General features: G+C 36.1%; 1 protein-coding gene across 2 annotated transcripts; it reads left to right on the top strand.

Moving 5' to 3' along the window:
- Positions 1 to 3,370: 3,370 nt before the first annotated feature.
- Positions 3,371 to 16,036, top strand: ntpcr (nucleoside-triphosphatase, cancer-related). Of its 2 annotated transcripts, none has more exons than XM_034003782.3 (5): positions 3,371 to 3,501; positions 7,160 to 7,322; positions 9,198 to 9,297; positions 12,781 to 12,990; positions 15,323 to 16,036. In XM_034003782.3, exons 1-5 carry the CDS (start codon positions 3,468 to 3,470, stop codon positions 15,389 to 15,391), a joined length of 576 nt encoding a protein of 191 aa, XP_033859673.2. In that variant the 5' UTR covers positions 3,371 to 3,467; the 3' UTR covers positions 15,392 to 16,036. The 2 variants fall into 2 exon arrangements, with proteins under 2 accessions (XP_033859673.2, XP_033859672.2); XM_034003781.3 differs by lacking the exon at positions 3,371 to 3,501 and adding an exon at positions 3,527 to 5,898.
- The last annotated feature ends 135 nt before the right edge of the window (positions 16,037 to 16,171 follow it).

Here is a 16,171-nt window from a genome sequence, read left to right as displayed (position 1 = left end):
ATAATGAGAATCTGGGAATATAGGGAGATGCCTATCCATACTTAGGATCACACTTTTGCATGTACATACTGTAGAGTTAGGTCATAGAGTAGTGATATACTTTTACATTATACTGAAGACCCTTATTTTGTAATTACATTTCTGGCAGGAGACCTATACTGACTTTAATAAAACCTTAGAGAAATAACTTAGCTGTGTAGACACATAATTGTAGACACTTGATAAAAAATACAACTAGTCAGTGAGTCATTTGGACAGTGATTCAGACAGTCTGTTCAACAAACAAGAACTAAGGACTGTTCCCAGCCATGCATGACACTGCTGATAGATATGTTTTGTTCTTCAGTGTGCAAGGTATTACTCAGGCCAGACCACAGATAAATGTCTGCATCTGTCACGTATAAATTGCCTACAATGAATGCATTTACCTTCCAGCCGTGTAGAAGCGAACTTAAGCCTGTTCATTTTGGGATATATTTTGACATTCCTTTCATAAAGCATGAGGTAGTATTCATGTTTCTATCTGTTTTTGTATACTGTATGCTGTAACTAAAATGAATCATAGCTTCCCTTGAAGATGAATATTTAAAGATAAGATTTTTAAATTCGGAATATCTAAAACAATCTGTGTTTTCAAACTATAGTGGTTATCAAACTGAAGTCTAGGGACCTTGGGAGGTTGCCCGGGGTGCCCAAGACATTCTGGAAACATTTTGTAAACCACAGTATTTAATGTACAGACAAATGTTATTTCATTGTTGTGGTAAGAGACAGGCCTTGTGACGCTTACAGACAATACACTATACATAAAACATCTACTTTAACTGCATTACAGTTTTTTTTCTTGTTTGTGACTTGCATTTTCCTCACTCTCCAGCTGCAGGTCCAAATTCATTTATATTTTCCAAAAAAGGGGTCTCCCAAGCAAATGTTTGCACACCCATAGAACAAAAGGGCAGTCAAAAACCTTGTACTTTTTAATTGAGGTAAAAGTAGTCATGAACAAGTTCAGCACACAAATGTCTATCATGATGATGAAAACATTGGTTTTAACCTTTTTCATCATTTACCCAAAAGGTTTACAAATTTACTTTATAGCCTTAGTTTTTGTTATATAATTACCACCTATTGCCTGTGTTTTCCCATTTGTTCACTTTTCTTTACTATACTTTGCTCTAATTTTGCCTTGGTTATCCTCTGTAATCTTGCATAAATATAGCTTTTACTCAAAGCACTGCCTCTTTTTAATGCAAATGTACTACTTTTACTTACTCTGCTAATTTGCCGTAATGATTTGAAGAACAGTTTTGTTGTAATTAGCTTAATAACATTCCAAGGCAAAAAGAAAACAACACAATTACCTGCTTGATTTCTCATTAAATGATCACTGCTCATTTTTGATTTTAGCTAAGATCCCACAAATGATAGAATTTTTCAGTAGCACTATCAGCAGATTGAGTACATTATTAATTTCAGTGGGTTAATTTAGATCAAAGATAAATGATAAACAGAGAATCATAAATTTAAATGATCGATTAAGAAAATGTGGATTATTTGAACATGGAGAAATATTTGTAATTTAGCTGATCGTCATTCACAATGCTTGCCAACTGTCATTGATGTTCCAGCTCTTCTTAGCAATTGAAGCATACTAGTATTCCTAATTGACTTTCAAATATGAAAACAAGCAATTGACTACAATGTGGTTTCTTTGACGAATCCAGTTTTATGTGAAATTTAAAATGAATCAAATTAAAGATGAAAGAATAACTGCATAGAAATATTCAATGGAGTGTTAACAAGGGCTTTCAAAATAATGTATCTACTCACTCAAAACATTTCCGGCAACCCTTTTCTGGCCCTATAGATCTTTTCATCATTTGCTTGGTTTTAATGTTAATGTAGATAGGCAGCACTAAAGAACTAAACTGCTTCTTCCTGGTACCTTATAACTTCCTGTGCAGCACTCTTTAACCTCTAGTGGTACTTGAGATATGATCATATCTCAACAAAGTGATTTTGAGTTACTGTAAGTATAATAAGCACGCATCAACAGAAAATATCAATCTTCATCACATGGGGGAACAGGAATGGATTTTAGTGGTCACATAAAACATTAAAACCATTCATAGGAGGGTTTTTTTAAAATTTGAAGGTGGAAAAATCACAATTTTAAAAAATCACTAATTTGTGTCACAAGTAGGCCATCTTGTAAATACTTGTAAAAAAAAAACCAAAAAAAACCAAGCTATTCAGTTTGTGTACCAGTCAACCTTATTTCCTTGTGTGAACTCATAAACAACCCCTTTTTTCATAAATAAACATCCTTAGCTAGGGATAAAAAAAAATAGGTTTCTGCCCAGAATCGGGGGCCCCCTTGAACTGCTTGGGGCCCTAAGCAATTAGTCTGATTCTGCCTAGCGCCACCACTGCCCCTCACTTCATGTTCAATACTGTGATTGTGATTGCTAATAATAACATCTGGCCGCTTTATCAATTCTAATCCTCCACTTTCTCTGCACCTGCGAATTCACACTGGAGAGAAATCATATATCTGTGTTGACTGTGGAAAAAGTTTCAGACAGTCTGGCAACTTGAAAATGCACCAGAAAATGCACACAGGAGAGAAACCTCATGTCTGTCAGTAAATATTTGGAATACTCTCATAAATAGCCTTTATGTTCATGATTATATCTAGCCCATTCCCAGAGTAAATACTATATAGGCTATTTAGTGCTTGGGTGCTATACATTGCACATATATTTGTAAATCTATGCTGTTTGACAGTCTTACTCTGGAGATTTAATCCTGCCACCCTTCCCATGTATGCCAACTATATACCGGTATATATTTTTTCGGACATTTTAATCAGCAGAATCTACTTTCAGCTGCTTTTTTTTAGGTTTCTTTATTACTGTACAAGTAAAGATCTTCTGGCAATATGACTCCCCCAAAAGACTTCTGCTAGCAGTTTAACATCAGAGCTGAAAAAGCTAAATATTTATATTGTATATTCCTTAAGTTTAGAGAATTACGAATTTGATGTGTACTGCTGCTTAGAGCAGCAAAAATAGGATGATGCCTCTGTGCCATTAAATATGGTAGTGGAACTACTTACTTGAACCAAAATCATTGTATTTCTTGCTCTTATTGTATTACTTACTTGTACTGTAACACTTGAAATGTATTTGCTTACGATTGTAAGTCGCCCTGGATAAGGGCGTCTGCTAAGAAATAAATAATAATAATAATAATAATAATAATAATAATAATAATAATAATAATAATAATAATACGCCTTTCATATTTCAGACACAAATCAAGCCTCGCTCCCAAATCCGGCAGGAAATGAACATCATAGAAGCGCGTTCTGTATTTAGATTCGTGTGCGCGCCCGTACGGTGGTACGCTTGCGGAGTGTGCGCTGGAAGTAATCTTGGAAATAAGAACCTGTTTATGATCCCAAGATGTATAAACACGTCTTTCTGACAGGACCACCTGGTAACTATAAACATTGAAATGAATGTGATTTGCATTGTGTGCAGTGGATTTTGCTTATGAGGGATTGTTTATACTTCAAATAGCGGTGAAAAATATAAGGCTATAGTTTGGTTTTTTTTTATCACGTCATAGACCATTCAAACGCAGCATTGATATTAGAGCACTCGTGTCAATGTATATGCATAACGTTTAACAAATAACAATTATATGCAGATTTTATTACAGCACGTAGGGCCTAGCAGTGTACCCAGTATCACTTCACTGCATTGATAAGCTTTGGCTGAGTGAAGTTACACACCAGTAAATCCATATTACACGTCATTACAAAACTTTTTTTTTCAGGATAAATAAGTAAACACCATCACTATGCGATATCTCCTAAATTGTGTATGTAACAAAATCAAGCTGTATTGCCTCAACCAAGTTAGTTTACGCACAGAAATGCCCTTCTTTATATTATTGACTGTGGGGAGGGAGGGACGCCTGCGTGATTCATTCAACAATAAACGACACTCTTCCCATATACAGTATTTAGGAACATTCCAGTAACCAGACAGTAACCCAGGTGACACGTTTTAAAGGACATAGATTATGCATTTTGCTATTGTAATAGGAAGCAATCTGATTTGACGTGTGTCAATTGAAACATAGTGTGAAGGCATTTCTTGCTAAATTAATTCTTCTGTGCTTCTGCCGTTCTAAGTTTCTCAAAAGATTTAAAAAAAAAAGTCGGCACAGTTGTAATATTTTTTCTTCAATAGAAACACTGTAAGGCAAACAATACTGTACTGTGCAGAAGGAGACATTAGGGTTAGGATTTATGACACACCCCTGTGCAGGGCTCTACGCCCGTTAAAATTTATAGGAGCGCACTGAAAAATGTAAGCGCACATAAAAATAAAAAAAAAACAAAAGCATAAACACAATTTTGCAAAAATAAGTATGGTACTACAGTGCCAGCATTTAGGTTGACCATCTATATACTTTTGCATCAACAAAATAAATATTGTAGAATGCTTTTTTCTAACTTACATTTTCTTTCTTTTCATCTGATGTTTACCAACATAAAATCTTTTAAAGTAGAGATTTTTGTTTTTTAATCTTCAACAGAAACTATTTATTTAGGCTAATCTTTGTATTATGGTCTCTTAGAACGCTTTGATTGCACAACTGGTAGGGTCAAATTCTGCTTCAGCCCTTATAACTGTCTTCCGTCATTCCATGCATTTACAGTTACAGCAGTGGTGTGTTGGATATGTAGTTTTTACAGTCTTGCTAGCAATAGAAATCTGTTTGTATTTGTAGCTGACAAAATCTTAAATTCTGATCAGTTTTTGAGGTTGTGAACGCATTGGTCGCACACGTGCGCCTAAAACAAAATTAATGGTCGCCTCAACATATGCCACCAATCGAGCCCTGCTATGGGAACTTCTGTGTAATTGTCAATCCACTGCCCATTAGCTTTTTCAACTGCTAAGATCTCATAAACTATCTGTCAGCATAACATATTCTGTACTTTGGAAACTCCTTGGTCAAAATCTAACTGTACCCTTCAATTTGATCTCTTGCCTAATAGCTTCCATATTGTGGTCATGTGATAAAGACCCAATGCAAGTCCATTAAAGGTTTTACTATGAGTTTTAGTAAGACACATCTGAGCTTGCTACCTATATACACTGGCTTGTCAAGCTCATAGTAAAACCTGGAATGGTTGAAACTGCTATATAAACATGGCTTATAAAATTCAATAACAAATGGTTCTTTGTTTGAAGTCAATATTGAAGACGCTGAAAAAAGTTATAAAGTTGAAAAATGTGTTTTTTAATTGTATGTAAAAATAAAAGGTTTAAACAAAAACACTTTAAACAAACACACCTGAGCGGCCACCTTCATTGAAACACATATAACCATTCTCCCAAACTCCTCTCCCAAACAAATGATTTCCTTGCTTTTATAGCTTGTGACTGGGCTTAATTGACCCTCAATTAACCAATTAAAGCGTATCTTGCAGGTCAAACACACCAATACATTTCTGTATAGATTTCATCAATAGAAATAAAATAGTTTTTATGCGGTTAAAAAATAATAATAAACAAGAAAAATATGATGGATTTTGTGTGGTGTATGGCTACTCCCACTCAAAAATCATGCTGGCCGGAATAAAACCCGAAGTTACGTATGAAACAGTAAACACACATGGCGAATGCCGCTGAAAACATAGAAGATGAAGTCGAAGACCCAATTCATTTTAGGGAACAGGCCACAACCCTACATATTTGAACCGCCGACGAGGCAGCAGGATCCCACTGATCAACAGAGGCAGCGACTAAATGGGGATTGACAAGAAATTGAGTTGTGGACCCTCCAAAACCTGTGGCGGAACAGCAACGCTGCTTGGTGAGTGTAATTTCCAAAACTGTAATGTGTTTGACTACCAATAATATACGCTTCAATACGTATACTCAGTAATTAGTTTTTATTCGTTTAGCGATTGTTTGTTATGGCCTATAATACCCATTTTTGTCATATTTTGTCTGTGATCACAGGCCACATACTGTCACAGAACAACAGACCACTGACAGTGACACTGAAATCTTTTCATTTCATATGAAACAGTTTTGTTACAGTCCAGCAATGTCATGTGAGAGTAATCCTATGTACAGTACTCCACAAATGAAGTTTAGCATTTTACTAGCATTATAATAACCAGGATAAAATATGAAACACTGATAAAGGTGTGTTGACATGACTCGTTGCTCTAAAACTGGTTCACTGCTATGTATTACCTGATTGTAATTTAAATAGCGCCCCTTTTAATGTAAACGCATAATTAATCCTCTCAATTGTTTCTTTCCTAATTCTGCAGTGTTATTTGCAAGATTTTAAAAGAGGCATGTCTCCAGACAGAATGTCTTTATGAAACCAACGGTGTGAAGTGTAGTGACTACATCCTTTACACAGTAAAGTGATCAATTTCCTTTAAGGATTGTATAGCTAGAAAAATAGTTTTGAACTCATTTCTTCGTTGTCAGAAAATATAATTCAATTAAGAAACGGCCACGGTTTAAAATTGCAAATTATAGCTTCATTAAAGGCAGGTAGCGTGGAAAGAAATAAACTAAACCTTTATATATATATATATATATATATATATATATATATATATATATATATATATATATATATATATATATATATATATATATATATATATATATATATATATATATATATATATATGTATATAATGCTAATATTCTTAATAAACACTGCTGCATCCAATTCAGTGATTTAAAAAAAAAACCTGCAAGATACACTTTAAGCTCCAGCAACATTCTGCACAAACAAATAAAAACACACCAAACCCACTATTTACACAAGCAGGGCTTCTGCCCTGCCACAGGGACTTTTTTTTTAATTATTCAGATTTAGATTTTCACTCTGAAAATAGTTATGCAACAGTATGATTCTACAAGTGACTAATAGTATTCTGGCTAAACTAATAAAGCATGAATCAGACTTGGGACATTTGTATTGAGTTCCTAATGTTTAGAACAGTCATTTCTATCCAACCACCCGTTCAGTAGCTCAGTTAAACTAACCTGTTACTTGAAAGTCCTTTGTGCATTTCAGGAAAGAAAATGTATTTATTTTGTAGGCGTTGGGAAGACAACTTTGATTAAAAAAGCCACTGACGCTTTCAGATCTCCTGGAGTTCCCATAGATGGATTTTACACAGAGGAGGTCAGACAAGCTGGAAGAAGAATAGGATTTGATGTGGTCACTTTGTCTGGGAAACGAGGAATCTTGTCCAGAATTGGGTACTAATATGTATTTTTTACGCTTTAATTTATGACTAGCTTAAAGAGTAAGTAGTGGGGTTCTGAAAAATACAGCATATGCCCCCATGTGTTGCGACAACTGTTTAAATAATGAACCTGTAATTTTCATTTTAATTGTGAACATCCTGACAGCTTTTTACACTTATAACTTTTTTAAGCATACATTTTGTTGCACACACATATTAAAACGTTAGACCTTAACTTTATATTTTAACAGGTGGTTTTTTTTCACCATTTCATGTAACTCACATATTTTTTCCTTAACCACAAAAGTCCAGATTTAGCTAAATACGTACGCGTATCACAAATTCAATAAGTATAAGTCTTGATGCGACGCGGACAGCGCGTAGCGCAAATACAAATACAACAAATGTATTTCTACATTTGCTCGCTTCATTCGCGCCGCACACTTTGCTTGTGGTGTGCATAGTCCTTTAACATGCAAGCCCACGCCCATTGACGCGTTCGATTTGCCATTGTATGCTGCAGAGCTGCGCTTACACTCCAACTTTTAAGAATGTGTTTAATATTTATGTATTTAGCTAAATCTGTACTTTTTTGTTAAATCTAGGAAAGAATATGTGATTTACATTAAATCTGGGTAAAAAAAAAAAAACACCTGGTAAACCATTAGTGCTTTTTTTAACACTTGTCACCTCATACATGGAAGCCGCCATTTCGGCTCTGTTCACTGCAATTTCACTGACAAACTCACCACTTCAAACATAATTTATCTGGTTCTACAAGTCTTGGAGTGATCGTCAATAGCTCATTTGGACTAATTAGCTGTAATTTTATTTATTTATTTTTTTTAGTCATAGTCACGCCCCCTTACTGACTCTCCGCACCCCCACTTTGCACACCACTGCTCTAAATCACTGCAGGAAGAGCGATTAAAATAAATAAATAAATAAATAAACACAACAATGCTCTGGCTTTTCTGTTCCGTACCACATCATGGATTGTTATTACTGTGTTACCTGTTTGACAATGTGGGCAATAATCCTTACACGATCAGTGCACTAGAGCGGACATTTTGAAAAGAGCTTTGAAATAGACTTTAAAGTTTTATGTGTAAAAAGTTGTCTGGATGTTAACAATGAAAAAAACAAATACAGTTACGTTATTTAAACAGTTGTAGCAACACGTGGGGACATGTAACGCTATATTTTTCGGAACCCCACTCGAAGGTTAGTATCCTGGATTCAATATTTCGTATCCTTATTCCATCTTTCCAGTACTTTGACAAAGCAAAGTTGCAACACAACCTGAGTGAATCCAGACCCCCCAAAACTTAATTTATTTATAATAATGTGTTTAACAAAATAGCTGTGAAATATTAACGTTTAGTAGGCCTATACTTAAAATAAATAAATAAAAAGTTATTTTAGAGTTTTGTCTTTGTCTGATTGTGATAAAACAAGTTACTGAGTGTATCATAATATGGTGGTAAAAGCATTTATTTAGATAACCCCGTGTCACATTCTGCTGAAACATGCTAAAGACATTCTTTAGCACATGTTACTGTATTAACAGTAAAGTACGAGAACCTGGGGGAATATGGATATTCATAAGTGGCAAGTTTTTACATACTGTAAATCTAGAGCGCGTATTCAATTGCAGTGAAACTTGTTCTGGGCATACTTTAGCACAAGCTTTAAGGCGTATCAGAATCTGGGGTATCTGGCCTTCTCTGTCTGTATAGGTCACAAGGCTCAACATTTTTACTACTGATGGTACCGATAGTCTAATTTTGAATTTGCTGCCATAACAAGGGATGAATAGTCAACAATGTGCTTAATTTGTATTAGTTTAATATATATATATATATATATATATATTTTTTTTTTTCAGGAATGCCTCAGGACCTTCTGGACAACGTGAATACAGAGTTGGTCAATATGTAGTAGATCTGACATCATTTGAAAACATAGCTCTTCCACTTCTTCAAAACGTATGGGAAATCTCATATACTCTTTGTTTCTATATGTAATCTTTATTGATTTGTGTCAGTATATCAAAGTGCAGCATTATTACTTTATATTAAAAGAGCAGCATAAATACTGCAATTTTGTAAATCACACCCTCAGAGCCAGACTGCCACAGAATGGTCGTGGAAACTGAACTGCTTCATCACATGCTAAGAGAAGTAAAATCACAGGAATTAATTTATTTATTTAGCAAGTTAACCCACTTCATATACATTTACAGTGCCTTGCGAAAGTATTCGGCCCCCTTGAACTTTGCGACCTTTTGCCACATTTCAGGCTTCAAACATAAAGATATGAAACTGTAATTTTTTGTGAAGAATCAACAACAAGTGGGACACAATCATGAAGTGGAACGAAATTTATTGGATATTTCAAACTTTTTTAACAAATAAAAAACTGAAAAATTGGGCGTGCAAAATTATTCAGCCCCCTTAAGTTAATACTTTGTAGCGCCACCTTTTGCTGCGATTACAGCTGTAAGTCGCTTGGGGTATGTCTCTATCAGTTTTGCACATCGAGAGACTGAAATTTTTGCCCATTCCTCCTTGCAAAACAGCTCGAGCTCAGTGAGGTTGGATGGAGAGCATTTGTGAACAGCAGTTTTCAGTTCTTTCCACAGATTCTCGATTGGATTCAGGTCTGGACTTTGACTTGGCCATTCTAACACCTGGATATGTTTATTTGTGAACCATTCCATTGTAGATTTTGCTTTATGTTTTGGATCATTGTCTTGTTGGAAGACAAATCTCCGTCCCAGTCTCAGGTCTTTTGCAGACTCCATCAGGTTTTCTTCCAGAATGGTCCTGTATTTGGCTCCATCCATCTTCCCATCAATTTTAACCATCTTCCCTGTCCCTGCTGAAGAAAAGCAGGCCCAAACCATGATGCTGCCACCACCATGTTTGACAGTGGGGATGGTGTGTTCAGGGTGATGAGCTGTGTTGCTTTTACGCCAAACATAACGTTTTGCATTGTTGCCAAAAAGTTCGATTTTGGTTTCATCTGACCAGAGCACCTTCTTCCACATGTTTGGTGTGTCTCCCAGGTGGCTTGTGGCAAACTGTAAACAACACTTTTTATGGATATCTTTAAGAAATGGCTTTCTTCTTGCCACTCTTCCATAAAGGCCAGATTTGTGCAGTATACGACTGATTGTTGTCCTATGGACAGAGTCTCCCACCTCAGCTGTAGATCTCTGCAGTTCATCCAGAGTGATCATGGGCCTCTTGGCTGCATCTCTGATCAGTCTTCTCCTTGTATGAGCTGAAAGTTTAGAGGGACGGCCAGGTCTTGGTAGATTTGCAGTGGTCTGATACTCCTTCCATTTCAATATTTTCGCTTGCACAGTGCTCCTTGGGATGTTTAAAGCTTGGGAAATCTTTTTGTATCCAAATCCGGCTTTAAACTTCTCCACAACAGTATCTCGGACCTGCCTGGTGTGTTCCTTGTTCTTCATGATGCTCTCTGCGCTTTAAACGGACCTCTGAGACTATCACAGTGCATGTGCATTTATACGGAGACTTGATTACACACAGGTGCATCATTAGTCATTTAGGTCAACATTGGATCATTCAGAGATCCTCACTGAACTTCTGGAGAGAGTTTGCTGCACTGAAAGTAAAGGGGCTGAATAATTTTGCACGCCCAATTTTTCAGTTTTTTATTTGTTAAAAAAGTTTGAAATATCCAATAAATTTCGTTCCACTTCATGATTGTGTCCCACTTGTTGATTCTTCACAAAAAATTACAGTTTCATATCTTTATGTTTGAAGCCTGAAATGTGGCAAAAGGTCGCAAAGTTCAAGGGGGCCGAATACTTTCGCAAGGCACTGTAATGTAGCTGCATTTATGAGCATTTTAAATAGTATTTTTGTACATGTTACACTTAAGTGGGAGTGTTCAATGCAATGGACTAATATGAACAAAGTGTTAAATGAACTGGAGTGTTGTAATAATTGACAGCTGAGTGTAAACATTTGAGTGGCTGATTTACAGCTAAATATTATCTACAAGAAAAAAAATGAAACTCAGTGGTGTACTGAAGCATTATTATTTATTTATTTATTTATTTATTTATTTATTTATTTATGTATGTATGTATGTATGTATGTATGTATTTATTAGCAGATGCCCTATCCAGGCAACTTACAGTTGTTACAAAATATCACATTACTGATAAGAGCAGTTATAAGATACAATGAAATAAGAAGTAAATAGGAGTGAATTCAAATAAGAGAAAATAAAAAAAAATACAGTAAATTACGTTTTGAGAGCGATTTTGATTGAAAGCAGTTAAACTTATAGTACAAATATTTGCTTATAAGAGTAAATTAAGAGCAAGTATTAAGTACAATAAATGGATAATAAAAAATTCAAATAAGAGCAATTACAAAAAATGTGACTGGTTACCTTTGAGTAAAATCAAGTACAAGATACAAAAAAGTTAAAATTGAGAGCAGTAGTATAATACAGCAAAATGTGGTGCAGTTTAGTGCAAGTACAAGGTGATGCAAGTACTGATACAATTGGGTGCCATATACTGCAGAATAGTCAAGGGTTGTGAGGTTTACAGATGCTGTCTGAACAGGTGTGTCTTGAGGAGGCGCCGGAATGTGGTCAGGGACTGAGCAGTCCCGATATCCGTGGGTAGGTCGTTCCACCATTGAGGGGCAAGGGTGGAGAATGAGCGGGCTCTGGAGGCGGGGGAGTGGAGGGGGGGTAGAAAGAAATAATAGTCTGGAGATAGGAGCAGAAAGGTCAAGACAGCGATAAGCGAGCACAAGAGTTTTGAATTGGATGCAAGCAGCGATAGGGAGCCAGTGGAGGGAGAGGAGCAGCAGAGTAGCGTGGGAGAAACGAGGAAGGGAAAAGACAAGGCGAGCAGCAGAGTTTTGGATGAGCTGGTACTGGGCATACAGTAAATTTACCATCGTTCACACTTCACTGCTTCATAATAAGTGGTCTGTCATAAATATTTGATAATAAAAGTCAAATAATGTTATTAAACTTCCCCCATAGCTGCCATAGTCTCTGTTATCTCTGGCACTAATTTTAAGAATTGTTTAGCATCTTAACAATCGGGTAGTCTGATCAGATCTGCCCAGTTCTTGCTGCTGATCCACTGTTGCTTAAGAAAAAGCGGATGCTAGTCATGCCCAGATGAGCTTGTGCTCCTCCTGCAACATCTTTGTAACAGGTGCTCTGGGATGTGGCCAAGACCTTACAAAGACAGGCATGTTCCAAAGACCTTTGATCAAAACCTAGGTGCAGCTAAAACGTGGAAGTATAATTCACAATTTTGTAAAATGTTTTGTCTTAAGCATTTCCAAGACTCATCCACTTTCATTTAACTATTTTGAGCATGAACGAGTTAAAACAGAATGCTGCAATCAAATGAATCGACAATTTTAAATAATATAAAGATCCTGGATTGTTTTGTCTTTCAGGTAAATGTCGGAGGGAGTACTGGAAAGCGGGTGTACATCATAGATGAGATTGGAAGAATGGAACTGTTTAGCCAGTCCTTTATTCAGGCTGTGCGGCAGACCCTTGAAAATGCACAGTCTTCAATTCTTGGAACAATTCCGATTCCAAAAGGAAAGCCACTGGGCATTGTGGAAGAAATAAGGAACAGGAGAGACGTTAAGGTTTTTACTGTAAGTATGTTACATTCTTTAAATGCTTATATGTATGTGTATATATATATATATATATATATATATATAGATATATATATATATATATATATAATGTTATGGTACAAGTTTAAATATTGTCAAATCTCAAGAATTACTGGTAAATATCGACATTTACCGAGTAAAGCGGTAAATGTCCGAAATAAACACAATAAAACTCTACTTCAGACATCTCAAGAATAACCAAGTGCCTTTATCAATAAGCTCAGGTAAATCATAAGATTAACCGGTAAATGTACGAAAACCAATATATTTCTTCATAATTCCGGAGATTTGCCCTCACCGCAGCAATTCCCCACGTGGCTCAGGAGACCCGAAAGTTAAATGGGCAGCGTCTGATCCCACGACCAGGCCAGCTTCCTTTTTCACCCAGGAACTTGAGAGTGGATGTCAGCGAGCTACTAGTCACTGGACACAGGCAAGCCCTGCAGGTGACCGCTCTGAGCTCACTGGGCGCCTGGCCAGCAGGGTTTACTGTAGCACAATGATGAAATGAAATAGTCCCCGACAGTTTTGCCTCCCTAACTCACAGAAGCACCAGAGCCAGTGCAACGCTGCGTTCGTAGTCACCAGTGAAGACCGGGCAACTTCGCACAGCCAGGACGAGAATGTGTGCTGTATGACTAGCCCTGTGCACCATGTGGCTGCACTTCTACCACGTGAGCCACTCTAGAACCCCACAATAAATATGTTGTGAAACCCTCAAACAGTCCACATCACATTTTTTTTTTTTATAAAACAGAAAGACTTGGTAGACAAAACATGTTTTCTTTTTCAATCACAAAAGAGTAAAGCCAAGAATTCATCAAGACCAAACTGCTCCTCTAAGTTAGAATATGGTGAGAATTGCACAGTTTAATATAATGGGAATTTATTGTTTATTTTCTTTTTAGTATAGAACGTAATCCATTTAAAGTAGTTCTGTTTTAATGCATTTCACATGTGTGAGTTTTTTTTAATTTGTTTTTAAATCAGCATTTGGTCTGCCAAGCAGTGGTGTTCAATGAACGGGAACAATATGAACCAAATGCAGCATGTGCAGTAAATACAACTTTGTAATAGTTTGTAAATATGGAGTGACAGACATTTAATTTAGGATCTTATCCAAAATTTAGAATAACAGCAGCACATTCACAATATTTGTTTCAGATCTTGTATGATGTGCTGATAAACATTTGAGCAAAATGCTGCACATGCCTTCCCTGTATTTAGGTTTGAAATGGCATTTTCAGGGTTAATTTAAAAGACATGGCAACCACCTTTCACATTACATTAAAGACAAAAGGGAAGCTAATGTACTTGCCACTCAGGTTGCATGCTCTTTGCTCTTGGCAATTTCCACTCCACAATACATGTGGGATTTTCAAGCCTTAAGGGGACTGAGTAAATGCAGTTCTTCATCCCACTGACTATTAAAGGTATAGTATCTCAAGTTTTAAAATCCATGTTTGTCTTTTTAGTTTTAGTACCATTTTCACTGCTCCCAACTTTGGAGAGGTTAATGACACTGAAGTAAATATCTTCTATGAATGTCAGCAGAGAGCCTTATTACCCGTAGACTAGGGCAGCAGTGTGGAGTAGTGGTTAGGGCTCTGGACTCTTGACCGGAGGGTTGTGGGTTCAATCCCTGGTAGGGGACACTGCTGCTGTACCCTTGAGCAAGGTACTTTACCTAGATTGCTCCAGTAAAAACCCAACTGTATAAATGGGTAATTGTATGTAAAAATAATGTGATATCTTGTAACAATTGTAAGTCGCCCTGGATAAGGGCGTCTGCTAAGAAATAAATAATAATAATAATAATAATAATAATAATAATAATAGACTAATGTAGAGTACAGACCGTCTCAGTAGTTTAGTATCAGAGATGTTTAAAATAAAATACATTAGAAATATGGGCTTAGTTCACCACATTGTGCCTCAGTGACCCCTACTGGTCAGTCGCCCAAGTCAAGGTGGAGATTTCTCAGGAAGGGCCCTGGACTCCAGGTTTCAGTTTAGTCTCAACGGGTTAAAAGAGGTGATTGACTTGACTTGTTGATCTTCAGTCCTATGCAACGATGAGGCAACATACAAATTGGGCAAAGTAAGGTATAAAAAACTGTCACAAAATACTTAATACCACTAATTAAGCTCTCTGTTGACGAGGAATGTAAATACAAAAAAAATTCAATTTAATGGTCAAAGGTTATTTCTCTAATCTTTCCTTCTGGTTGACCATGTTTGTTTTTGTCAGCAAGAAGCATTGAGTGCCATTTTCTGTTATTTTTGTAATGTATTGCTTTTCTTCTAGGTTACCAAGGAGAACAGAGACCGCATTTTACCAGAGATTGTGACAACTCTGCAGGATTGTATAAAATAAACCAAAGATAGATCAAATCACACCTGTTTAACTGTATTTTATTTAATTGCATGTTATTTGTTTTAGCACCATTTTGTATTCATTGTTTAAAACAGTTGATGTATTTATTAGGTGTGTGCGGATACTTTTATTTTCCAAGTAATTGCCTTGAAGATGTATTTGTCGGCAGGTATAAAAAATAAAAATAAAAAATAACACCTATTTATTAATAAGAAAAGCTGCCCTTCCCTCACCTTTACAATTGAGTACCAGTAGAAATTAACATCTTCATTGAGTGTTTTAAAAGCCGATTGGAAGTGGATTGTCTTCTCATCCTGTTCACTAGACAATGAAAATATGTTGCAAAACTACCAAATGCAACTGATTTGTCACATAAACTTGACATTTCTTTAGACTTGAGCTACTGCTGTGGAAACTGGGATATGTATTTCTTCGTCAAGTTTAGTCAGAGATAATACCTTGCCCAGGACTACAATCCCACAATTCACTGCAGAGAATATGTATTTCTAAGGAAACTAAGGAAAGTGAAAAAAAAAAAGATTCATATCAATAAAAGAAAGGGAAGACACATGATAAACACACAAGTTTTAGTTGGTTTGATTACAACAGGTTCTATATTAAATAACACTGCCAGATTGTTATTGATTGATACTCAATAAAGACAATCACTAGGAAAATACATGTGTTGGCACACCCCTCGTATTTATTTGGGGTAAAATATAAATATAAAATGTAAATTTATAGAATACAGCAATATCCCCCATTCACATTAGAGATTAG

The sequence above is a fragment of the Acipenser ruthenus genome, chromosome 5 (assembly GCF_902713425.1).
Source record: "Acipenser ruthenus chromosome 5, fAciRut3.2 maternal haplotype, whole genome shotgun sequence".
Lineage (NCBI taxonomy): Eukaryota > Metazoa > Chordata > Actinopteri > Acipenseriformes > Acipenseridae > Acipenser > Acipenser ruthenus.
Note: the sequence above shows the minus strand (reverse complement) of the source record. Positions and strands in the feature narration are given on the sequence as shown.